The following is a 27,803-nucleotide window of genomic DNA, read 5'->3' on the forward strand; positions in this document are numbered from 1 at the left end:
GTGCTGCAGCAGTCAAAAAAGCAAACAGAATGTTAGGAATTATTAGGAAGGGAATGGTTAATAAAATGGAAAATGTCATAATGCCGCTTTATCGATCCATGGTAAGACCGCACCTTGAATACTATGTACAATTCTGGTCGCCACATCTCAAGAAAAGATATTGTTGCAATGGAGAAGGTACAGAGAAGGGCAACCAAAATGATAAAGGGGATGGAACAGTTCCCCTATGAGGAAAGGCTGACGAGGTTAAGGCTGTCCAACTTGGAGAAGAGACGGCTGAGGGGGATACGATAGAGGTCTTTAAGATCATGAAAGGTCTTGAACGAATAGATGTGAATCGGTTATTTACACTTTCGAATAATAGAAGGATTAGGGGGCATTCCATGAAGTTAGCAAGTAACACATTTAAGAATAATTGGAGAAAATTCTTTCACTCAACGCACAATAAAGCTCTGGAATTTGTTGCCAGAGGATGTGGTTAGTGCAGTTAGTGTAGCTGGGTTCAAAAAAGGTTTGGATAAGTTCCTGGAGGAGAAGTCCATTAACGGCTATTAATCAAGTTTACTTAAGGGTAGATTTTTAAAAAATGCGCGTTCGCGTACTTTTGTTGGCGCACCAGTCGCAAACAAAAGTATGCTGGATTTTAGTAGATACGCGCGAAGCCGCGCGTATCTTCTAAAATCCAGGATCGGCGCGCGCAAGGCTGCCGATTTTGGGCAGCCGACGGGCGCCGAGCTGCGCAGCCTGCCTCCGTTCCCTCCGAGGCCGCTCCGAAATCGGAGCGGCCTCGGAGGGAACTCTCTTTCGCCCTCCCCTCACCTTCCCCTCCCTTCCTCTACCTAACCCACCCCCCCCGGCCCTATCTAAAACCCCCCCCCCTTCCTTTGTCCACGGATTTACGCCTCCCGGAGGGAGAAGTAAATCCACGTGTGCCAGTGGGCCGCTGGCACGCCGAGACACAACCCAGGGGCGGTTCCGGAGGGCGCGGCCACGCCCCTGGACTGCCCCGGGCTGAAACCACGCCCCCGGGCCCGCCCCCGAAACGCTGCATCCCCCCCAAAACGCCACGTCCCGCCCCCAAAACGCCACGTCGATCGGCCCCGCCCCCGACAAAAAACCCCGGGACTTACACGAGTCCCGGAGCTCTGCGCGCGCCGGCAGGCCTATGGAAAATAGGCGCGCCGGCGCGCAAGGCCCTGCTCGCGTAAATCCGGGCAGATTTACGCGAGCAGGGCTTTTAAAATCCGCCCCTTAGGGAATAGCCACTTCTATTAGTTCCATCAGTAGCTTGGGATCTTCTTAGTGTTTGGGTAATTGCCAGGTTCTTGTTGCCTGGTTTGGCCTCTGTTGGAAACAGGATGTTGGGCTTGATGGACCCTTGGGTCTGACCCAGCATGGCAATTTCTTATGTTCTTATATAGAACATTGCTACTTGGTTGTCTGTGTGATCATTACCATTTTCCCTTGTAGTTGTAGTCGGAAGGCTTGAAAAGCATTTCGGATTGCTCGTAGTTCTAAAAGGTTTATTTGTTGTGTACTTTCCCAGGCCAACCAGAGGCCCTGAGTTTGAAGGCGAGTTAGGTGAGCTCCCCATCCCTTCGTTGAGGCATCTGTGGTGAGTATGATATGATGAACCGGGGGTCGTAGTGGAGCTCCCATGGTGAGGGCTGTTGATTGTACCCACCAATCCAAATCCCACTTCATGCTGTGTGTAACCGAAACCGGAGTCAAAAGGTGGTCGGAGAATTGTTTCCTTTGGGTCTTTAAGCCCCACTGAAGACATCTCATGTGTAGTCATGTGTGGGGAACCACATAGATAGACACCGCCATATGTCCCAGAATCGTTAGTATCTGACGGGCTGGAGTCTTGGTCGAGTGACTCAGAGTTTGAGCTAGAGTTTTCAGAGCCATTGCCCTTGGTTGGGGAAGGAAAGCCTTGTCCCTTAAAGTATCTATAGTGGCCCCTATGAATTGCAACACTTGCGTGGGATGCAGATTTGATTTTTCATAATTGATTAGTAGTCCCAATGAATCCAAACACTGAATGGTTTTTAGGAGATTGTTTTGTAGAATAGAGAGGGCTGTGTGCTACTAGAAGCCAGTCATCCAGGTAGGGAAATATTTCGATACCCTGGCGACGTAGGAAAGACACCGCTACTGCCAGGCATTTCATAGAAACATAGAAATGCGGCAGAAGAAGACCAAATGGTCCATCCAGTCTGCCCAGCAAGCTCTCATTTTTTTCCCCATACTTATCTGTTTCTCTTGTCCCTTGTAAGTGACTTTTTTATTCTATTTCCCTTCCACCCCCGCCACTGATGCAGCTAACAGTGTTAGAACTGCATCTAAGTGAAGTATCTAGCTAATTGTTTAGGGGTAGTAACCACCATTCCCACTCCCACGCATGTCTATCCAGCCTGTGCAACTCAGTCCTTGTTGGTTGTTGTCCGAATTTAAATCATTTTTTCATCATTCCCCCTGCCGTTGAAGCAGAGATCTTTGAAGCAGAGAAATATGCTGGATATCATTGAAAGTGAAGTATAAAGCTTATTTGGTTTGGGGTAGTAACCGCCGTATCAAGCAAGCTACTCCCCTGCTTTTTTGTGGATGCAAATCCTTTTTTTTTCACATTTCCTCTTGTCGTTGAAGCATAGAGCAATGTTGGAGTTGCATTAACCGTGTGTATGTTTATTTACTTAGGATATTAATCTCCAGGTAGTAGCCATCATTCCCGCAAACCGCCCCCATGCCTCTTCACTTCATTCACATCCTCTAGACTTTATGGATCCACAGTGTTTATCCCATGCCTCTTTTAAATCCTTCACAGTTTTGGTCTTCACCACTTCCTCCAGAAGGGCGTTCCAGGCATCCACCACCCTCGCCATGAAGAAATACTTCCTGATATTGGTTCTGAGTCTTTCTCCCTGGAGTTTTAAATCGTGAACCCTGGTTCTGCTGATTTTTTGCAATGGAAAAGGTTTGTTGTCATCTTTGGATCATTAAAACCTTTCAAGTATCTGAAAGTCTGTATCATAACTCCTCTGCTCCTCCTTTCCTCCAGGGTGTACATATTAATATTCTTCAATCTCTCCTCGTATGTCATCCGATGAAGACCTTCCACCTTTCTGATCGCCCTTCTCTGTACCGCTTCCATCTTGTCCTTGTCTCTTTGTAGATACGGTCTCCAGAACTGAACACAGTACTCCAGGTGAGGCCTCACCAAGGACCTGTACAAGGGGATAATCACATGCTTTTTCTTACTTGATATTCCTCTCTCTATGCAGCCCAGCATTCTTCTGGCTTTAGCTATCGCCTTGTCACATAGTGTCTAATGATCTAAAGTCGGCGAAACAATAACCCCCTGCTCCGTGCACATCAGCCCTTCTCCCCCCATTGAATACAGTTCTTTCAGATTTCGTGAAAACTCTGGGAGCCAATGAGAAGCCAAATTGACTAACCTTGTATTGGAAATGATGATTCATTGCCGTGAAGCAAAGGTACCTCCAGGAGGCTTTGTGCATCTGTATGTGGGAATACGCATCTGAGATCGATGGAACACATCCAGTCTTTGGGTTGGATAAAGGGTAGGATGGATTTGAGAGACGTCATCTTAAATTTCTCTGACATCAGATGCTTGTTGAGTGCCCTGAGATCTAGGATCTGTCTGAATCCTCCTGATTTCTTTGGAATAAGGAAGTATGGGGAATAGAAACCTGTGTGGTGATGAGATACAGGTAGTTCTTGTATGCAGTGTTGCTGCAGGAGGTTGTTGATCTTGAGACGTAAATGTTGGGAATGTATGTTTTGTTCCCTTTGCATATTAAGTGTGGTGTAACAGGAAGGGTTCGGAAGTTTAACGCATAGCCGTCCTTTTATGATTTTTAATACCCAGCTGTCGGTGGAGATGTTGTTCCATGCAGATAAAAATTGAGTCATTCTGCCCCCGACAGAGAGGTAGCGGTGTTGTAGGATCTTCTAAAAACTTTGAAAAGTTTTAGGTTGAGTTTGTTCCTGAGGAGTTCTGGTTGCTTAGGAGTCTTCTGATGTTGACGAGAGGTTTGGGTCTGCGAAGTTTGTGGGCATGGCGTAGAATAGTAAGTAGGCCTGGAAGGTGGAGAAGGCCTAAAGGGGCGGCGTTGGTATTGCGGTCTTCTATAGCCTGAGCAGTAACCTCTGTAATAAGAGAAAGGTGTTGGAGTGGTTAGTGACTGGACCACTAATTTTTGCTCCTTTAATTGAGCCACTGTATCTTTAAAGTGATCTCCAATAAGTTATCTGGCAGACATGGAAGATTTGCCAATTTTTCTTGGACATCCTCTCTTAAAGCATTGGCTCTAAGCCATGCTATTCTTCTGGCGGCAATAGCATTCGCTGTAGATTTTGCTGATGTTTCAAATCCTTCATATACTGTGCGTATTAGGTGCCGTAATCCTTCTTCCATGCGATGGAATTCCTCCGGTAGTTGTTGTTCAGGAGAGCCCTCCTGCAACTTTGGTTTTAGAGCTTGCAAGCATTCAAACAAATATTGATTTATTGCAAATTGGTGTTGTTGTATCCTGGTGCTGAGCATGCCAACCTGATATGCACATTTTCCAAAGTCATCCATGTATTTATCTCAACCTGGAGGTGTATTTGAATGCAGCCTTGATTTGCGGGCTTTTTGCATCACGGATTCCACTACTACCAATGCATGCGGCAATTGTACATGAGAATAATAGGAGGATTTACGCATCCTATATTTCAACTCTGATTTCCTGGACGTGGAAGGTCCCGTGAGAGGTGTTTCCCAGGCTCTCTTCATGAGGGTGTCAAGCACATCATTGGACGGTAATACCACCGGTTCTGCCGGAGTTTCAAAAACTTTAAGTAGACCTAGAACATCTGCTCTAGGATCAGGTAGCTTTCATGTTTCTATATTGAGAGTTTGGCCCACTTTCTCGAGAAACTTTGAATAAGTCCTCGGAAGGTGAGACCGGCTCTGGCTGGTCCTCTGGAGGGTCAGAAGGATATCTCATAGAAGAACGGGGAGAAGATGTTACTGGTGAAACATCTTGTGGTGGTGGTGAAGGCGATTTTGGCGCCAGCTCCGGCGTGGGGCTTCCTGAAGGAGACAGTAGGTCCTCTGTTGGTGGCGCCTCCTCAGGTTGGTCCTGATTAGCAACTGTAGCTAAAAATTGTGCCAGAATCAAGGATATTTGAGACATCACTTGAAATGCTAGAGCTTGTTGAGGCTGTCTAGCTGGTGGTGCCGTCCTCGGGGCAGGTAGAGGGTGTTTAATAGGTCAGTCAGTTTTTTCAGAAGACTTGCAAGGTTTTTTAGTCAATGGTTCTTTGTGCTCCAACAGAAGCGATGGCGAGGATGGGTCAAGGAGGAGATGATACAGGGTCCTCATCCACAATTAGCAGTGGAGATGGTTCTCTTCGTTTTTTATGTACTGAGAATTGCTTTTTAGGTGGTTTTTGACTCTTATGCTTCTATGGAGTTGAGTCTGAATGCTTTTTATGGTAAGCCGGCTCCATAGCGCGTCTGTGCGTCAAGGTTGTTTGGCCATGCTTCGAGCCTGAAGCATGGCTTGATTTATTTAGTTGTGCCTGGTGCATCGATGCCAATTGATGCAATTGATTTTTTCGACGCAGTGGCTGCATCGATGGTAACTTTTTGATCGGTGCAATTGATGCCGAATGGCCCACCGATGCTGCTCACGGCCGAGTCAACTCCTTCGACGCACGAGGAGGCCCTGGGGAGGATTTTGCCGATTCCTCTGAGGGCTTAATCACAAACAACTGGTAGAATATGTGACAAAATTATCAATAACCAGATGGAAAATCACATATATTTGATGTAATTTACTGAATTAGGTACACCCTCATAAGTGAGCTAACATACACATCCGCTGAAACAGCGTTTTAGCTTTTATACACTTATACCAGTGTAGCTGCTCAATCAACTTTTATCACAGCGTAACCCTTTTCAATTACATTATAAACACTGCCGCTTTTCTTTAAAGAAAGACAAACTTTTTTTTGGATTTTTTTGTTGAATTATTTCAAACCATTAAAGGTGTATAGCATCAACTCCAACTTTATAATGAAACTCTTATAAGATGGAGAACTTATCTTTTCCAAAAAAAAAAGCTAGAGCCCAGAGCTCATCAGCTCTGCTCCGCTGAAACGTCCGACACTGCTGGTGTTTCGAAGATTTCTTCGTCAGGGGCTTTTAAATACTGAAAAGTTGGAAAAAAACATATTTAGTACACAAACGGCAATATTCCAAGTAGACAATCCAAATAATGAAGGCTTACAGAGTTGGAGAATCAGTCATCTATGCGGCAAACACAGTGGACCCGCCATCTTAAAACTGACGTTTTTAAAGCTACGTATGGATTCAAAAAGGACCAATCAGAAAAGAGGATGGGATAAAACAGGAGAACAGTTTAAAGGGCTAAAACTGAGCCCTTTAAATAAGTGAAGACAAGTCTATAACGTCATTCATACCCCGAGGGGATTCCGTAGAGAGTTTAAAAATCCATCTCTGCTCTTTATAATTGAGGAGAGAATGTATATCTCCTCCTCTGATATTCAATGGAACCAAATCCAATATAGTCCACTGTAAATCAGCAAACGTATGACTCTCAGACAAACAGTGCTTGACCATTGGTGCTTCGATGTTATTCGTATTGAATCTGCTTCTGTGTTCCCTAAGACGAATTCTAATTGGTCTGGACATGCAACCAACATAAAGCATATGACAGCTACATTGTATCAAATATACCACATGATGGGAATTGCAATCAGTCACAAATTTCTTCTTATATTCAATATTGGTACATGGATCTTTCCAAATTGCTCCAGTCATCGCCATTTGGCACATATTACACTTTCCACAAGAAGTATGTAAACCGATTGTACCAGAGGGTAAAGAAGTTGGTAAAGCTGCCTTACGAGATGATTTTTAATATTTAATCCCCTCTGAAATGAAATCAGTGGTGGTTCCACAAATGCAGAATGAAGTTGAAGTACATGCCAGTGCTTGTGTATACTTTTAACAATATCTGAAGCACGATTTGTAAATTGTAACACAAACATCCTGGGAAATACTTTTTTTATTTTAGTACATTAAAAGGGATTCTCTAGGAGAGTAAAGTGCTCTTTTATAAGCTGATTTTATAATCCCAAAAGGGTACCCCTGTCAAAAAATCGTTTGGCTAGATCATAAGCTTGATGTTTAAAATCCTTCAATGAAGAACAGAGACGTTGGAGTCGAAAAAACTGACCTACTGGAAGCCATTTTTAAAGACCCTCGGATGAAAGCTTTGATACCTCAGAAAATTGTTTTTATCAATTTTTTTCCAATACAGGGTTGTCTCAATTGTCACACCTTTTTTGATTATCATTATATCCAGAAAGGGAAGTTGTTGATCCGCAATTTTAGATGTAAATTTCAAATCATTATCTATCTCGTTCAACCATATCAGAAAACACTGAAGTTGAAATTTATCTGATTTCCAAAAAAAGAGAAGATCATCAATGTAACGGATCCATAAACAAACTTCTTGAAAGAAAGGAGATTTGTAGATCAATTGTGTTTCTAAACGGTTTATAACCAGGTTTGCCACCGCGGGGGCAACTGAAGACCCCATCGCTATACCGTGTACTTGGAGAAAAAACTTATCGTTGAAAGAAAAATAATTATGCCTTAAAAAGAAAAGAATTTGGTATGCGGTGAACTAAAATGGACAAAGTTTCTTGCACTACATCAATGGCTACCACGTGAGATACATTTGTATAGAGAGAAATAACATCCATGGAGACCAGTTGTACAGAATCAGATGGTAATTCTATCTCAGAAAGCTTCTTCAAGACACGTGTTGTGTCCTGCACAAAAGACTGGGTGGCTCTGACATATGGTTGGAGAAATTTATCCAGAAAAATAGCTAAAGGTTCAAGTAATGAACCATTGCTGGAAATAATGGGTCTCAAAGGCAGATTATTGAGTGCTTTATGCATGTTAGGGTCTCCATATAACAATGGTACTCTTGGATGAGAAACAGTAAGAAATTGCCGTTCTTTTCTTGTGAGGAATGGTGTCTTAGCTTCAGTCAGAATAGATTGAATCTGATCTTGTAATGTTGTTGTGGGGTCCTCCTCCAACGGCTGATAATATTTAGTATCATTCAGTTGATCCTGGAGACTCTGTACATATTCCCTAGTATCCTGAATAACTGTGCTCCCACCCTTGTCAGCCGGCTTTATTGTTATGTCATGATTTCTTGACAATTTCAATGCTACTCTCATTCGTGAGGAAAAATTCACAAAATCATTGAACGTAGAAGCTTCAAGTTTGTCAAAATCAAGTAACATGAGATCTCGAAAAGTAGCTATATGATGATCCTAAGGGCCAGATGGAGTCCATCTCGATTTTGGACAAACAATGGAAATATCGTCTGATGTAATTTCGTTTTCAGTACAGAACAGTTTAATTTGTAATTTTCTGATGAAACGATATAGAGATATTCTACTGTCAAATTAATCGTAAATGTTATGTGGCACAAAAGTTAAACCCAAGTTCAAAACACATTTCTCATCTTCAGTAAGAGATGTATGTGAGATATTTATTATGTTGGATCCGGTCTTGTTTTGGATCTGGTCTGGGGACCCTCCCAATCCTGACGAGCTTGTGAAATCTGATCTCTTCATTGAAAACGAGGGTTCATTTGCTGCCAGCGGCCTCTTCTGCCCCGACCAAAAAAAGGTTGGGCACCAGCTGTATTTTGACCCTTTTTATAGGTGCCATAACTATCTGAACCATCCGAGCTGTCACTGCCCAAATCCTCAAATGTGACTTGGCAAGGTTTAGATTTTTCATCTTTGTTAAGCCATTTATATACATTATTGATGGCATAATCATGTTCATCATGTTTTAATTTTTTGATCTTAGCTTGTTTAAGAGTGGTACAGAAAACTTCCAAGGCTTTAGTATGTTTTTTAATAATATCATCCAGGTGTTCAATTGAATAGTCTTCCTTAATAGTGATTTGTAATACCTCTAGACTTTCCGCAGTTTCTTGGACCAATGTTTTGGTCCGTTCTACTATAAGCACCATCAAATCGAGCATTTGTTTAAAATCAAGACCCATTTGGCCATAAATGCTTCAGCCTCTTGAAAGAGGAACGGTGCTTTCGTCATACGTAGGCCCCTCGGGATAATTTGCTGTCTCAAATATTGTATCATTGTGGCTGAATGAAGCTCCGACCTAATTAGTTTCTTATGTAACTCTAAGTATTGTGAATCCAAATCTGATGCTGTGTATTATTGAATCTTCTCCCAATAGGGGCTGTCCTTGCAGGCATAAGATCCTGACGCAGCTCTTCTTAAATCTTCAATCTTAGCTGCTCTCTGTCTTTGTGCTCTGGGGGACATCCGTCCACAGTCAGCACAAATGGATTGTTCATGCTGGGGCCCCAGACATATGTAACAAGATACATGTCTGTCAGTGACTGACATGATCTTTCCACAACTACAAAACTTAAAGCCTGAACGAGGCATTTTGAAAAATTTGACGAATTACTATAGAAGTAGTTAAGCCTAACTACTAGAAAGGGTTTTAACCTTACAAAACTTCTTTTCTTGAAATCAAACTTTTCTCTCAGAAAAAAGCTCGAGGAAACCGAGAGCTCCACGTGCTGTCAGGCTTGTGGAAAAAGACAGACTGAGGAGACTCTGCAGAGGGGAGGGGGGAAGTGCCAAGCAAGCACACACTACAGCAAGACTTAGAATTTTACTTTGAGAACTCTGCCACCTACAGGGCAGGAGGACGTCCCAGACAGCATGGCTAATTCATCCTGCTCATCTACATGAAAATATAATATTTTAGAAGGTGTAGCACATGCAGTACACAAAACGTCCAAAGGCATTCTTTATTTCTAATACTTATTTGTGAGGGACGAAATGCAGTTGTAATGAATTTCCATTGTTGACCCTCCTCCAAATAATTTTTCTGAGGGTGTTCTGTGTCAGGAATATATCGTGAATGCAAGTTTGTGTGGGAGGGTGTGTGTGGGGAATTTTTATTTTGGGGTATACATAGAACTGTTTGTGTATGGAGGAATGTGAATTTTAGTGTGTGTGTGGGATATTAGTGTGCCTATGTGTAATGGATTTAGTGTGTGTATAGGGAAAGGTGAATGTTTTGGAGTGCTGTGTAGGGAAAGCTTGGCGGAGTGTCTGCCAGTTTTTGTTTTTTTATTTTGGGTGTGTGGGAAAACCTGTGTATGTGGACTCTTGTTTCGTGTAATTGTTCATCTGTACTTATAAGGACACTTATGAAAATATATTTTCTGGCTACAGAAAACTTGTGTAATGTCTATATTACTCATGTAATTTTTTTGCAGCCAGGTAACTGATGCATGTGTCTACACAAGTGTAGATGAAAAAGGCATTCCTACAAACCTAAACAGAAGGAGCAGGGATAACCTGTATGGAGTGGCAGTTACAACTCCACATCGGAGATATGCATATGCAGGTGACCTATGGAGTCACCCAGAAAAAGTCCATATATTTGAACCAATGAAATTTAAGTTTCTATTCACTCCACTGATTTAGAACTATACATCAAAAGACAAAATCAGATAAGAGTTCTACCAAGCAAAACAATTTATGGCTGCCAAATCATGAACCATACTTACCCTGTTTCATTGTGCTTGGTTTCAGAGATATCAGACATGTAGAAACGGAGTATTGGACATCAGGTATAGCATGCAAAATAAGGTTACTTAAGTCCTGCTTGTATTTCATCACAGTAAACCCTCAATTTTTGTGAACTATAAATACATGGATACTGAGATAAGGGAGAGTAAGAAAATAAACACAGGCATTTCCATAACAGTTTGCATGGAAAAAAAATCTTACACTGTTTTCCCATTAAACATTCAAAGCTCTCTTAAATAAAACAATGTCCGTACCTGAGTATAATGACCACATACGGCAGAGCATGTGTGTTTAGCGAAATCATAATTTTTAACCTCGGAATTCCATGAAACAACAACATCTGCACCAGGATAGCCACCACCCTTCCATAGGTTTTCTCCAGCTGATCGGAATTTAGGATGAATATTTCCAAGTGATAGGTAAATATTATGATCAAACAAACATCTTCTTCCCCATGCTCTTGCAACTCTTGCTAAGCTTGGATCCCAAGTCTGTAAAGATTCAGAGTCAAGAAACTTTAAAGTCATTACAATTTGTATGGTTTTGCCAACATAATCATAGGGATGAAAATTTTCAAACGATTTACCCAGGTAAACTGACAATTTCCCTCCTCAGCTTGGCTAAAAAAAAGCATGCAGGCTTTCAGAGCAACTATACCAATGTTTCCCAGCCTTCTCCTGGAGGTACACCTAATTAGTCAGGTTTTTATGAAACCATAATGAATATGCATAAGATAGATTTGCATACATTGAGGATCCAATGTATACAAATCTATCTCGTGCACGTTCATTGTTGAAATCCTGAAAACTCAATGGATAGGTGTGCCTCCAGGAGGGGATTGGGAAACAATGTATACACACTGAGCAGGACTGTAAGAAGGCATTCCTGGGTTGTTTAGGGTGCAGGAGGAAACTGCATATTTTCAAAAGCAGCAATGTTACTTTCGCCCCTCTCCACTGTTCACAGATATAGCAGGTGCACACTTGCTTTCCCTTTAAAAAATTAGCTACAAAGTATACTTAAGCGCTTGGGTACTTTGCAATTACTGGGCCTACCCAAAATTGCACCCAAAGTGGTAAATGGAAATAAAATCAAGTTTGCTTACCATAAACGGTGTTTTCCGTAGATAGCAGGGAATTTAGCCATGCAGCGTGGGTGACGTCATCCGTGATGTCACAAGGTGGAGCTTACTCTCCTAGCTTGAAGAGCATTGAAGTGCGCATGCCCCCGGCGTTCCCGCGCTCCTCGAGTCGTCTCTCCTCAGTTGGTTTTCCAAGCTAATGAAGGTATTGAAATGAAAATGGCTGTCCAGGGAGGCAGGAGGGATTGCATGGCTAAACTCCCTGCTATCTACGGAAAAAAACGTTTACGGTAAACAAACTTGCTTTTTTCGGTCGATAAGCAGGGCATTTAGCCATGCAGCATGGAAGTCCCAAGTTCATAGGTTGCACAGAAGATGCTGAAGAAAAATCTTTTTTTTTTTTTTTAAACCTATGGACTGTGGACAGCCATTAAATGTTTTTAACAGTACAAAGAATTGCAGATCCTAAGGATGAATCCGATGTGGATTGTTGATCAAGGCAATAGTGCGAAGTAAAAGTGTAAATGGAAGACCAGGTTGCTGCCTTGCAGATGACCTGGATAGGCACGCCCTGGATATGTGCTATTGAAGCGGCAGTGGCTCTGATTTGATGAGCCCTAACTGGAGTGATAAGACAAACTGACTTTCTTGAGTAGCAGAATTGGATGCAAGTGGTAAGCCAGTTAGAAAGAGTTCTCTTAGAGACCAGTTGTCCCGGGTTGTTCAGGTTAAAAGAGACAAAACAATTGAGAAGAACGCCGTATTGGATGAGTCCTGCTTTTGTAATAGGCTAAAGCTAGTTTCTAGGTTTTTGTTTTTTTTTTATATACCGTCACATCAGTAGGACCTTCACAACAGTTAACAATACAACAAAAGTAAAAGCAAATACAATAAGTCATTAATAAAGTCAACATACTAGTAAATAAATAGCTATAAAATAAATGATAATTAAGAACTAATAAAAAATAAAATCATAACATCCTAAAATAAGTGACTACAATATAAGTTACGACCATTAAAAGAAAAGTGAGCAATGAAGTTAAAAGTTTCTTAATCTAAGACAGTGAATATAAAATAATTTCTTAATTTTGGTCTGCATATGCGCAGCCAAACAGCCATGTCTTCAGTTTGTTCTTAAACTTCTTAGTGTCTGCTTGTAGCCTTATTTGTTCTGGTAGTATGTTCCAAAGTTTAGGACCAGCTATTGATATTGCTCACACTCATACCTGTGGGGTTGAAAAGAGCACCGCGCCAGGACCGGAGCCCAGCTTCCCAAAGAAACTCTCCAGCTCCTGGTAATTTTCTTTACTTACCTCCGCCTCCAGACTGTAAAATTTTGTTGATTCTGCTTCGTCCTCCAGGCCCCGATCCTGGAAGTCCCACGGTGCTCCGCCCCCCCTCACGGACGTCGACGCTGACGTAGAAGCATCGACGGCCCAGTGAGGTAGAAATGAGCACTGCAGCAGACCCGCAGCCCAGCTCCCCAAAGAAACTCCCCAGCTCCTGGTAATTTTCTTTACTTACCTCTGCCTCCAGACTGTAAAACTTTGTTGATTCTGCTTCGTCCTCCAGGCCCCGATCCCGGAAGTCCCGCGGTGCTCTGCCCCCCCCCCCCCCCCCAAGGATGTCGACACTGACGTAGGCGTGTTGACGGCCCAGTGGGGTTGAAAAAGCACCGCAACAGACCGTAGGCACCTAAGGAGCGCGACCAAGGGGCATGCCCCTTGGTTTTGCCCCTTAGTTTTCTCCCAAAATTTAAACCCCCTGCAAAATACCCCTTAGTTTTTCCCCTTAAATAAAACCATAGTCTATACTAAATTCTAACATGGATTCTAAGCACATTCCTTCCATCATCTCCCTCAATAGACAAAAATAAATAATACTTAAGAAAAAACCACATAGACATAATCTCTATCCCCTTAATTCCCAAAATAAATTAGTCTATCACTTATTTCGCTTCTCTTGGTAAATTTTATTTATTTATTTATTTTAATTTGTTATATACCGGAATTCCTGTATACAATACAAATCAATCCGGTTTACAATAAACAAATTAACCCTGGTTGGGGCGGTCCGACCTGGGCTTATTACAAGGAACATTGGAAGTAACAATAACATTTAACAAATAACAATTAACATTATTCGTGTTTTGAAACAGTATGTGTGTTCAACTTTTTACAAGGAACTTTAGTAGCATATATAGTCTACAAGTATACAGTTATATAGTATGTGATTAATGACTGTTAAATAAACATTGCGAATAAGCAAGTACATAAATTAAGTGTCAAGGTGTTAGTGACACCCTGCAATGGTTGGAGCTGAAAGTCAGGAGGAGGTGCCTAGTTACACTCTGGGAATTGGAACGCTTGCCTGGAGAGCCAGGTTTTTAACCTTTTTTTGAACTCTGGTAGACTGGGTTCGAGTCGTAGGTCTGGTGGGAGCGCATCCCTATGCACAATCCCTAGTCAAATGCACAATCCCTAGTCAAAAAAATGCACAATCCCTAGTCAAAAAAATGCCTACCCTTAATGACCTTTTCACAGATGATAACCCTGATATATATGCAATCACCGAAACCTGGTTTAAAAAAATCTATGTTCTTTTAAATCAATACCTAAAAGTAAATATGACATCACATCTATACCTAGGCTCAACAAGAGAGGGGGGTGGTATAATGATACTATCAAAAAAGGAACTCCACCTAAAAACACAGCAAATAAATTCACCACCCAAATTTGAAATAGCTCTCTTAAATTCCCAGTGCCTACAAATATGTTTAATCTACGCACCCCCAAGCTTATTAGAACAATGTCTCTCCATGAATTGAATTTTTTGTTACTAACCTAAAAACTGAAATTCCTACCATCATATTCGGTGACTTTAACTTACTTGTCGATAAAGACCCATTGTCTCACAACTGTGAGGCCTTCCTAAACAGCATTAAGTTTTCAACAAATAGTGAATCAATCAACCCACAAAGCAGGACACACACTAGACTTCATATTTATCAACTCTTATCTCAATACCACTCTCAGTCCTACTATTAACCCAATCCCGTGGTCTGATCATAAACTAATTACTAGTAATATTAATATTCAATTCTCAATCGTAGCACCCCCAACCACCAAGAACAGAATTGAATACAGAAAACCATGTCAACTAGATACCATAACTGATCATCTTTCTAAAGCTCTGAATGACAGATACATCAAACAGTGATAACACAATCAATTCATGGTTCTCTTTAATAAAAAAAAGTAGCTGATAAATGCTGCCCACTTATTAAAAACGATATCTCCATTAACAAGAAACACGACACCCCATGGTACAACAATGAATTAAGAATATTTAAAACACCGAGAAAAGCTGAGAGACATTGGAGAGCTTCCCCTTCCACTGAAACATTAACTAACTACAAATCTCTATTACATAAATACAATGAAGCCACCAATAAAGCAAAAAAAGAATCTTATTCTAACTAAATAAACAAATTTCAATATAACCCCAGAGTTCTGTTTTCATATGTAAAAAACCTGAACAATCCCATTGAAACTCCCACATCAAACAATTCTTTTAATTGCAATACTGTTATGGTTTTGAGGTGTTTGGTGGATTCTTAGGTGCTGCAGTGATGGCCACTCCCACAGGGAGGAGCCCCGCGGGGAACTGCAGTACCAGGCTAAACGCAGATGCACAGAGATAATTTTATTGTACAGCTTGTAGAGTTCACCAGAGGTGGCAGTAGTGAGTAGATTCCTGCAGCAGCAGTCTGGGGTCCTCGGCTGAGGAGACCCTTCCCACAATGGTGGTATAGGGAGCTCCGATGCAGATCTTCAATGAGGAGCTGTAGGTGAGACAGACTGGTAGATGTTAGATTACTCACACTCTTGTAGCTGTAATGGTGGAGTTCCCAGCAGATAGAAGTAATAGTAGCAGGCACCAAGGTAGACAGCTCAGGTCCTCGAGGAGAGAGTACCTGGATACTGGATAGGCACCTGGAAAGAAGCATAGGGCTCCTGAGGAGCGGGTACACAAGTTAGTAAAACGCCGGAGGGTGGAGAGAGCTTCCAGCAGCAGGGAGAAGCAGCAGAGCAGCTTAGACCGGACGAATCCAATCCTTGCTAACTCAAAGTCAGTCAGCAAATGGGCAGCCTAAATACCCGGATGTTGTGACGTCACTCGAGGGGGACGCCCCTGAGGTTCGTGCCAAAGTTGGAATAAAGACGTGGGTGGCGCGTGCACCCTAGGAAGCCCTCACGTGAATCATGGAGGAAAGCCTTGCCATAGCCATTCCGGGGACGCTGGAGAGTGCGGCAAGCAGACATGGTGGTCGCCATTTTCCCGAGGCTGGTGGAGAAAGCGAATATTGAGGTGAGGCATGTAGGATGAAGTCGTCTGAGTCCGACGGATGCAACAAATAAAACTGCTCAATATTTTAAGGAAAAAAAACTTTAAACATAATAAAAAACATAGCTCCCCAAAATTCTAACCAAATTGTACTACCTACTAACCCTAAAGACCATTTAACCTCCTTTGACACAGTTTCATCCCTTGAATTTGAAGGTATAAATTAAAAAAATGAACCCAGCTGCCCATCCAGTTGACCATATTACAACAAAAAACTTTTAAAAACAATCACCAATATAGTCTCCAAACCTATCACCGATATAATTAACCTTTCCATAACTGAAACTAATGTCCCACACATTTTGAAATCCTCAATAGTAAAACCAATCACAAAAAAACCACAAGCCAACCCATATGATCTTACAAACCTAAGACCCATTTCCAATTTACCTTGTTTATAAAAAATTCTTGAGAAAGTAATTAACAATCAGCTAAGAGACTATCTTGAAAAACATAGTACCCTGTATCCAGCATAACATGGATTTAGAAAATATTTTAGTAAAGAGACCCTTTTAACTTCACTATAAGATTTTATCCTAAGAGGAGCCGATAACAGCCAAACTTACTTCCTGATCTTGCTAGACATTTCAGCAGCCTTTGATACAGTTAATCATAAAATCCTCCTTGATAGACTAAATGAAATAGGCATTAAAGACTCCGCGCTCAAATGGTTTAACTCTTACCTAAAAAATAGAACCTTCAAAGTAAAATTTCTTGATAACGAATCACACCCTATTGATCTCAACTATGGAGTACCCCAGGGATCCTCTCTATCCTCAACACTTTTTAATATCTATATGTTCCCATTATGCAGAAATCTATCAGGCCTTGGTCTAACACATTTTTATATGCTGACGACGTCCAGATTTTAATACTGATCCAAAAATCTATTAACCAAACTCTTAAGCTCTGGGATATATACCAATCCGCCATTGAAAAGGTATTAACCCAAATGAATCTTTCCTAAATACTAATAAAACTGAAATCCTATACATCTCACCTAAATTAAGCAAGACAAAAGAGCTTGAAGTTCAAGAAGCGGCCAAAAATTACCCCATCTCCCTAGAAGTACGAGATCTAGGGATCCTTATAGATTGCGAATTTTCTATGAAATCCTACGTTTAAAAAATCATAAGCGATTGTTACTTTAAATTAAACATCTTCAAAATATTAAAACCCCTCTTATTCCCTAAAGATTTCAGAACTGTTTTACAAGCACTTGTCTTGTTAAGATTAGACTACTGAAACTCACTATTTTTAAGCCTACCTGCAAATATCACAAGATCATTGCAACTTCTGCATAACTCTGCAGCTAGGCTCTTGACATGTACTAGAAGATCTGAACATATCACCCAATACTAAAAGAACGTCATTGGCTACCAGTGAAATACAGGGCCCAGCATAAAATCTTGTCCCTTATTCACAAAACCCTCTACAATGAAAAAATCGAATGGCTAACCTCATCATTTCACTTCCACATCTCTTCACGAATTACTAGATCAACCGGAACAGGGATGTTTCCAATTCCTTCCCCCAAAATTGCACATCTAAATAATATAAGAGAAAGAACTCTCTTTTGCTGGACCCCAACTATGGAACTGTATTCCACAGGAATTACGATTAGAAGCAGACATCAAATTATTTAAAAAGGGGATTAAAACCTGGCTTTTTAAATAAGCCTTCCAAGAGCTGTTAACATGATTTCAAACTTCTGATTTTATACCAAGGTAATATATATATTTTTTATTTTATCTCTACTCTTACTATACTGTTTCTCTAATTGTTTACATTTTACAACCACTTAGCCCACTATTGTAGTTTACTATTTTAATTATTTACATTATGAAACTATGTATCTTCTTCCTCCTTTCTTTGGAAGTGCAAATATTTTTAAATGAATATTTGCCAACTACTGTAAACCGATTTGATATGCTTGCATGAAAAGTCGGTATATAAAAGTTATGAAATAATAAATAATTATGGAATTGTTAATAAGCCCTTATTTGCCAACCTAAGGTTTCTTTGAGGAATATGTAAGCGGATTGCTGTATTGAGCCATTCTGTTTTTTCACCATAAATAATGTTATGTAAAATGCAGGCATTTTTATATTGTGTGCAGTATTTGATTGGTAACCAGTGAAGTGAGATTAAGACAGGAGTAATATGGTCACATTTTTTACTCCCAGTCAACACTCTAGCAGCAGCATTTTGTAAAACTTGAAGGGGACGGGATTGTGGATAGTGGGAGTCCTAAAAACAATGAATTACAGTAGTCGATATTAGAAAAAAAATCAAAGATTGAAGAACTATCCTAAAATCATCCTTTTCGAGTAGTGGTTTTAACCTTCACAACGTGAGAAGTTTATAATAGTTTAGTGGATATGTATTATTTAAAACTAAGCTCTGAGTCTATGATTTTTCCAAGATCTTTAACAAATGTTATTCTCAAATACTAATGAGGGAGTTTCTTCATTTCTACATTTTCTTTCTAAAAGTAAAATTTCAGTTATGTCCATGTTAAGAACTAGTTTCATATGAAAAGAAGTTGTTTTACTGCAGTTAAATATACAACAATAATTTTAAAAGTTTTTGACAGTGTCTTCAATGGGGACAAGAAACTGAATATCATCAGTGTAAATATAAAAGTTTAGACCTAATCCTGTAAGTAAGTGACAGACCAGTAATAAACAAATGTTAAAAAGCGTGGCTGAAAGTGCCGACCCCTGTGGGACCCCAGTGTCTAGCGGAATTTTATTTCATACAGAGTTTTTAATTTTCACTTGAAAAGAGCGTTTGCTGAGGAAAGAAGTAAACCATTTAAGGCACTATCTGTAATTCCTAATTCTATCAAACAATTAAGTAGAATATTGTTATCTACTGTATCAAAGGCTGCGGATAGTCTAACAGTACGAAGAAGTAACTTTGCCCAGGGTCAAAACCCCTTAGCAAAGTATCAGTTAAAGCGATTAGTAGGGTTTCAGTATTAACATTTTTTCTAAAACCAAACTGATTGGGGAAAAGGATGGTTATTTGATTCGAGAAAGTTTGTGAGTTGTTTTTGTATTACCTTTTCTATGAATTTAGCAATAAATGATAAATTTGAAATGGTCGATAGTTATTTAGTTGTTTAAAATCAAGATTTGGTTTCTTTAGAATTGGCATTATTGCGTCTTTAAGTACGTCTGGAAATTTGCCTTCTGTTAAAGATAGATTAATTATTGAAGTGATGGACAATTGGTTTAAGTGAAAAAACTGGGATGGCATCATTAGGGTGAGTTGCTAGGTTTAACTTTTTAATAAGGGATTCTCTCTCTAGTGATGAAGTAGTATCAAAAGTGCTCCAATGAAGTCCTTCCTTAGGTTTCATTTTAATTTCTTGGTTAGATTTCGGTAAAATATTAGAGATTAATGAATCTATTTTAATTTTGAAAAAAAGAGGCTATTTCATTGCATTTTTCTTCAGGTAGTGAATTATCATTATGAGATGGGAGTTTTGTTAGATTTTTGACTATGGAAAAAAGTGTTCTGGGATTATGACAGAATTTTTGAATTTTTTTTTATTAAAATAATCCTTTTTTGCAGTGTCTATGCTTTTTTTTTTTTATAGCTACTTAAGACAGTACGGTAGGTCCCTAATATGTGTGGGGTTTTGTTTTTTCTCCAATTTTTTTCTAGCTTCCTTAGATTTTTTAGCCATTTTTATAGTCTTAGTGAACCAAGGGTTCTGTTTAATAGATGGTTTAATAATTTTTATTTGCATGGGGCAAATTTTATCTGCTATATTTCTTGATTCCTGTAGCCATGCACGTGTAGCATCTGTGCTCTCTTCTAACTTAATTTGCTTTGCTAAGTTTTCAAATTCAGTCTGAAGATCTTCAGTCTTGATGGGAGGTTGGAAACAGGCTTGGACATTGTTTAAAAATACAATCCTAGAGGCACAGTCCATTTGTATTCCGCGCATTAAGAAAGGTGGAAGGAAGGCAAAACGATTACCGTCATGGTTAAAAGGTGAGGTGAAAGAAGCTATTTTAGCCAAAAAAACATCCTTCAAAATTGGAAGAAGGATCCATATGAAGAAAATAGGATAAAACATAAGCATTGTCAAGGTAAGTATAAAACATTGATAAGACAGGCGAAGAAAGAATTTGAAATGAAGTTGGCCATAGAGGCAAAAACTCATAACAAAAACTTTTTTAAATATATCCAAAGCAAGAAACCTGTGAGGGAGTCGGTTGGACCATTAGATGACAGAGGAATTAAAGGGGCTCTTAGGGAAGATAAGGCCATTGCAGAAAGACTAAATGAATTCTTGCCTCCGTGTTTACTAATGAGGATGTTGGGGAGATACCAGTTCCAGAGATGGTTTTCAGCGGTGATGACGCAGACGAACTGAACGAAATCACTGTGAACCTGGAAGATGTAGTAGGCCAGATTGACAAACTAAAGAGTAGCAAATCACGTGGACCGGATGGTATGCATCCTAGGGTTCTGAAGGAGCTCAAAAATGAAATTTCTGATCTATTAGTTAAAATTTGTAACCTATCATTAAAATCATCCATTGTACCTGAAGACTGGAGGGTGGCCAATGTAACCCCAAAATTTAAAAAAAGCTCCAGGGGCAATCCGGGTAACTATAGACCAGTGAGCCTGACTTCAGTGATGGGAAAAATAGTGGAAACTATTCTCAAGATCAAAATCGTAGAGCATATAGAAAGACATGATTTAATGGGACACAGTCAACATGGATTTTCCCAAGGGAAGTCTTGCCTAACAAATCTGCTTCATTTTTTTGAAGGGTTTAATAAACATGTGGATAAAGGTGAACCGGTAGATGTAGTGTATTGGATTTTCAGAAGGCGTTTGACAAAGTCCCTCATGAGAGGCTTCTACGAAAACTAAAAAGTCATGGCATAGGAGGCGATGTACTTTCGTGGATTACAAACTGGTTAAAAGACAGGAAACAGAGAGTAGGATTAAATGGACAATTTTCTCAGTGGAAAAGGGTAAACAATGGAGTGCCTCAGGGATCTGTACTTGGACCGGTACTTTTCAATATATATATATAAATAATCTGGAAAGGAATACGACGAGTGAGGTTATCAAATTTGCGGATGATACAAAATTATTCAGAGTAGTTAAATCACAAGCAGACTGTGATACATTACAGGAGGCCCTTGCAAGACCGGAAGATTGGGCATCCAAATGGCAGATGAAATTTAATGTGGACAAGTGCAAGGTGTTGCATATAGGGAAAAATAACCCTTGCTGTAGTTACACGATGTTAGGTTCCATATTAGGAGCTACCACCCAGGAAAAAGATCTAGGCATCATAGTGGATAATACTTTAAAATCGTCAGCTCAGTGTGCTGCAGCAGTCAAAAAAGCAAATAGAATGTTAGGAATTATTAGGAAGGGAATGGTTAATAGAACGGAAAATGTCATAAAGCCTCTGTATCGCTCCATGGTGAGACCGCACCTTGAATACTGTGTACAATTCTGGTCGCCGCATCTCAAAAAGATATAGTTGCAATGGAGAAGGTACAGAGAAGGGCAACCAAAATGATAAAGGGGATGATAAAGCTCCCCTATGAGGAAAGGCTGAAGAGGTTAGGGCTGTTCAGCTTGGAGAAGAGACGGCTGAGGGGGGATATGATAGAGGTCTTTAAGATCATGAGAGGTCTTGAACGAGTAGATGTGACTCGGTTATTTTCACTTTCGAATAATAGAAGGACTAGGGGGCATTCCATGAAGTTAGCAAGTAGCACATTTAAGACTAATCTGAGAAAATTCTTTTTCACTCAACACACAATAAAGCTCTGGAATTTGTTGCCAGAGGATGTGGTTAGTGCAGTTAGTGTAGCTGGGTTCAAAACAGTTTGGATAAGTTCTTGGAAGAGAAGTCCACTAATGGCTATTAATCAATTTTACTTAGGGAATAGTCACTGCTATTAATTGCATCAGTAGCATGGGTTCTTCTTAGTGTTTGGGTAATTGTCAGGTTCTTGTGGCCTGGTTTTGGCCTCTGTTGGAAACAGGATGCTGGGCTTGATGGACCCTTGGTCTGACCCAGCATGGCAATTTCTTATGTTATATTAATGGTGTCGTTAATGTTTTTTTTAAGAGTGCGGTTGAATTTTGCTTCTGCATAAATTAGAAGGTGATCTGACCATGGAACTTGTATAGGTGTGATTGTTGTAGCATTACACATATTTGAGTTAGTGAATATTAAATCAAGTGAGTGCCAGGCTTTATGAGTGGGACTAGAAGAGTTGAGTTCGAATCCTAGCGCAGATAGGGATTCGAGGAGGGTGAAACATGAATTAGATAATGGTCTAATGTCCATGTGTAAATTAAAATCACCTAAAATAAAATAATCGCTGGTTTATTTGGATTCAATGTTATCATCATCAGTTCTATAAGTGGAGAGACAATAAGCAGATCTGCAGTTCTTCCGATTCAAAGAATGTTACTTCATATGGTAGACTAATATTTGTTGGAGATGTTTTAATTTTAAACTGTTTCTTTGCGATCAACATTAAACCGCCACCTCTACGTTGTGGCTGTGGTATTGTGAATATATCATAGTTGTTACTTACTAGTTGATTAATTAATACAGTATCAGTTGGTTTCAGCCAAGTTTCTGTGATTCCAAAGTCGTCTGGGTTTTTTGTCATATAATAAATCTGAGATTAGCACAGCTTTTTTTGCTAGAGCTTGTATATTAATAAGAAAGAATGTGAGTAGTAAGCAATTATTAATAGTGATATTGTTTTTGCAAGAGATATTAATCAATGTCCGGTTAATGTTAGTCCTTGGTTGTTGTGTCTTATGATTCAGTATCTTGTTCGATGGTTCTTTTCGGTTTTTTCCATGGTTTAAACAGACAGGAATTTTGTAGAGCCAATTGATTGGATTGGGCATCATTATAATCTATAAGTGAGTTACTAATGTTTGGAAATCTCTAAGTTTAGTATACAGGAATTGTATAAATGTTATGGTCGGGGCGGCACGAAGGGGCGTGCCCCTTTGTCACGCTCCTTTGGCGCGCGATACCAGGCCCGGCTAAAGCTCTCTTACAGTCCCATGTATGAAGAGCTTTTTGTCTATCATCAGAATGTGATTTAGGGTAAAAAACTGGTAAGGAGATTGTTTCGTTTAAATGAAAGGCTGAGACTACCTTTGGTAGAAATGAAGAGTGAGTCCGTAGTATGACTATCATGGTGAAACTGTAGATAAGGAAAGTTGACTACCAGTGCTTGTAGTTCACTTATTCTCCTGGCTGAAGTGATAGCTACCAAGAAAAGAACTTTCCAGGTTAGGTATTTGAACAATGAGGACGACATGGGTTCGAATGGTGGAGTCATCAGTGCGTCCACGACTAGATTGACATCCCATGGAACTATTGGTTTTTGAATGGGCGGGTGCAAGTGAAGCAAGCCTTTCATGAGTTTAGAAATTAGAGGATGAGAGGAGATGGAGCAGCCGTCATCTGTTGCATGGTAAGCTGCTATAGTGCTGAGGTGAACTCGGATGGACATTACTGCTAGACCTGAGAGGGACAAGTTATACAGATAGGATTGCAGTGTTTTTGGAGGACAAGAAAAGGGGTCAATTCTTCTGTGGTTGCATTAATTAGAATATCTTTTCCACTTGAAGGCATAATTCCTCCTGGGGGAAGGTTTCCTGGATGCAATCAGAACTTCCGTGATACTTGGAGGGAGATCTAGTGCATTTAATATTTGCCATTCAACCTCCAAGCTGTCAAGTGAAGAGACGACTGCATGGGGTGAATTAGATTTCCTTCGTCCTAAGAAAGGGGTCATTGGTCAGAGGCATCGGTGGACTGATTGAAAGATGAAGGTAAACATACCATGGTTGTCTCGGCCAGGCAGGTGCAATAAGGATAAAATCCGCCTTGTCTTCTATACATTTCTGGATTGTGCGTGAGATTAGTGGAATGGGAGGGAAGGCCTATAGGAGGCTGTCCCTCCATGGAAATCAAGAAAGCATCCTTTGATGTCCTGTGTATGCTGGGAAGAGAGTAGAACTTCTTTACTTTCCTGTTGTCTTCTGATGCGAATAGGTCTATCTCTGGAGTACCCCAGCGTGTGAAGATCCTGTCTGCTTTAGCATTCGTGTAGGTGGAAAACTCTGCTGAGTTTGTCTGCTCTTGTATTTGCAAGACCCGGCATGTGTGACGCCTGAAGGAGAACTTTGTTGTGTTCCGCCCATTCCCATATCTGAACTGCTTCCTCGCAAAGCATCAAGGAACCGGATCCTCGTTTGTTTACATAGAACATTGCTACTTGTGAATCATTACGGACTTTTCCTGTATCCATGACTGGAATGCTAGTAGGGAGGTTTTTTTACTGCTCCGAGTTCCAGCAAATTGATTTGAAGACCTCGTTCGCTCTTGGACCATACTCTTTGAGTTTCCAGATGTAGAAGATGGATGACTAACTGAAGTGTTAAGTTGTGTGATTTGATTAGGTACCATTATTTGTTAATCAGAACAGCAGTGAGTACCCAGGACAACTAACTGTAGTGTAAATCTCCAAAGGGATTATTTTGCACTAATTAACCTTAGAAGCACATTATATATTGCAAGGGAAGAGTTCAGTAACCCTACAATCCAATGGGAGCACTGAGAGGAGAGGATCACCTTGCTGGTGGCTGAAAGGAATCAGTAAGTTTTTATTTGGGACAGCGGGAGAGATTCGGAGAAATGGCATGAGTGGAAGATGCAGGAGAATTTGACTCTCGTGGGGATGTTACTCCCTGAGACGAAGGAGGAGAAACATGTGGTGATGTAGGTTCTTGCAGATCTGGAAGTGTTGGTGTGGGATTTGTTGGCAATCCCTGGAAAAATTTTTCTAATAGAGTAGAGATTTGAGACATTGTTTCCTGGGCTGATAAGACACTGAGGTGGATTAGGTCCCGTGGCAGGTTTTTTCGACCGCTTAATGAGGGTCTTGGGAAGTATTGAATGTGGAGATCTTGGTCTCTTCTTAGAGCGGTGAGGAAGAGAGACAATTTCTGGTGAGGAATCCCAGTTTCCCACTGGCTCGTCTATGATGATATCTGAGAATACTGACGAGGGGGAGTGGTGGCTCCTGTGTGACGATGTGGGATGCTGAGCAGTAGATCTGGAAGAAGAGGTGCTCCAGATGGAGGGCTTATGTGTCTTGTCTTTGAAGATGACTTACATGGTGCATCATCTGGTTTTTCCTTTGAAATTTGTTTCTCTGAATGAGATTGAGAAGGCTTTTTGGTTTTATGAGTCTGGTGCGTCGTTGTCTTCTTTGGTGCGTCGGAGTGAGTTGTAGCGATCGACGCATGCGTCAATTGTGTCGTGCGAGGCGGAACAGAAGGGAGCAGAGGTTCTGACGATGCATGCATCGTGCTTGGAGCAGCGTTCGACGCACGAGGCGTGGACAGCAACGCAGCCTTCGGCGCACGGCTCTCCGAAGCCGAATGTGCGCATCGCAAGCCCTGGACCGGGGCTTTTGCTTACCTGGAGATGACTTGGTGGATCTTTTGTCAGCCAGAGAGGGGGCATAAGTTGAGGAGTGCCTCAACCTCTCCATCTTTTCCATCCATTGGCATCTAGCCCGGGGGACATCCTGCCGCAATCTCTACATGCGGCCTGGTCATGATTGGGACCGAGACATAAATAACAATAATTATGTCCATCGGTCACAGACATGATTTTACCGCAGGAGCAGTATTTGAAGCCTGGGCTTTTTGGCAACTTGCTGTTTCTCGTCTTCTTTTTTTTTTTTTTGCTTTCAGTTTTCTGAGAAGTTGGAGAGAGTTAACAAAAAACATCCGTGAAGTACCGTGGAAAACTAAAACTGAAGAGATGGCTCAAGAAGCATGGGAATGCACACTTTAAAGCTCTTCCAGCTAGGAGAGTAAGCTCCACCTCATGACATCATGGATAACGTCACCCATGCTGCATGGCTAAATGCCCTGTTATTGACGGAACACCACAAAAGTATAAAAAAGAAATAATTAGATATATCTGTGGTCAGATTACACTTCGAGTCTAGTCACCACGTAAAATCAATAATAGTCAAATGTTAACACTGACACAGACTGTAATTAATGAACAAGTAAAGCAATGGTCAAGTTTTTTTGAATCATATCTTCTTTCATGCTGTGCAAAATAGTTAAAAGATATCAATGCTAAATGTGTTATCCCTTAAAAATACCATTTAATTTCAGCTGAACTAGAACATTTACTTTAAAATAGTGTTTCCCAACCTTTTCAATCCCATGGCACAGCGACTTTAACAAAAATATTGAGTGGCCATCAACCTGCATGAAGCAGGCAGTGCAGACATGGAAAGGACTCATTGCCAAAATAAGAGCTAGAGAAGAAATGAAAGCCTCATCAGTCTCTTTTACAAAATTTAAAACAAAGAAGAGTGGGCAGAGACATTGAATTTATCATAATGGACCAGTTTCCTCTATTACAAGTGCAAGAAGAGGGAGATTGTTATGGTATGGTACAAGCAGCCAGCAAAGTTAGTTACCTTGGCTGCCCATAGCTCCTTCGCTGCTGTTATTCCCAACACTCAGAGTGAATCACATCCAGTGCTCTCCCCATTTCACTGAGCCTGGGGATAGGACAGAGGCTGTGTGATAGAGTATTTGATAGAAAGCCTCAGACTGCCTTAACGGACTGGCTCCAGTATTCTGGCCCGGTCCACCTTAAGATAGACGGGAAAGGGATCCTCGGGTGGGGGCATTTCCCTGAGGTAAGGGATACAAAGGTGAGGTCCTGAGAGGGTTAGATAGGCCCCAGGGAGAAGAAGGAAGCTGTAATGGATTGCTGTGCTCTTTTGGAAAAACTGTTCTTGCATTGTCAGTCTGCTGAGGTAAGCAGCCATTTTGATTCTGTCTTGCTGAACTTTTTGTAATTAAACTGTTGAAAAGCAGCACAGACTCCAGCCTGGTCTGTTCTCCGACCTTCTCCTGTCTTTGACCGCTCCAAGGGCATCACAGGCTGAAAGGATTCAAAGGAGGTAGTTCAGGACAGGGAAGACGAAGAGCTACTATATGTAACATGTGTGCTGCACAAAGTGGGATACAGCTATCCATGCCCTGCATGTTTCTCATTAATTACCAAACTCCAGGGCTCATGCTATAGCTAGGAAGGAAAGGCATGCATGATTAAACATGTTCTCAGAAAGGAGCTCCTACACATTTAAAAGCCATTGCTTGTGTCTCTTGCTGCTGTGAGGAGGTAATAGAGTCCAGAACCTGGTGTGGATTTAATCATCAGGGTGGTTATTTTCTAAGGCACACCGGATCAGACCTGAAGGCACTGCCCTAAAATATAAAAGGAGAAATTTAATCTTACCTGATAAACTTTCTTTCCTTGAGTCCAGCTACATAGGTTATGCTCCCCAATAAGCAGATGGAGACATAGACAAACAGGCTTGTTGATATCATCCTATATAAGATTCTGTGCTGACCTCAGCCTTCCAATATTCTGTGTAACAACTAAGATAAAACATTCCAACATTCCCCTACTCCTGCAGAGGGCTTCCAAGAGAGAACAGAAGAGAGTTTATCTTACTTCAGAAAAACCAGTGTTTA

At 40.8% G+C, this 27,803-nt stretch overlaps 1 protein-coding gene across 1 annotated transcript in view; it reads right to left on the reverse strand.

The window, feature by feature from the left end:
- LOC115089151 (glioma pathogenesis-related protein 1-like) overlaps window positions 1-27,803 on the reverse strand; it is a 211,027-nt gene that overhangs the window by 140,337 nt on the left and 42,887 nt on the right. Inside the window, exon 2 of the mRNA XM_029597152.1 lies at window positions 10,963-11,199. Within this exon, the coding sequence (XP_029453012.1) occupies window positions 10,963-11,199 (237 nt within the window). The remainder of the gene's footprint in view (window positions 1-10,962; window positions 11,200-27,803) is intronic.

Source organism: Rhinatrema bivittatum, chromosome 4, assembly GCF_901001135.1.
Source record: "Rhinatrema bivittatum chromosome 4, aRhiBiv1.1, whole genome shotgun sequence".
In the NCBI taxonomy this organism is placed as follows: Eukaryota; Metazoa; Chordata; class Amphibia; order Gymnophiona; family Rhinatrematidae; genus Rhinatrema; species Rhinatrema bivittatum.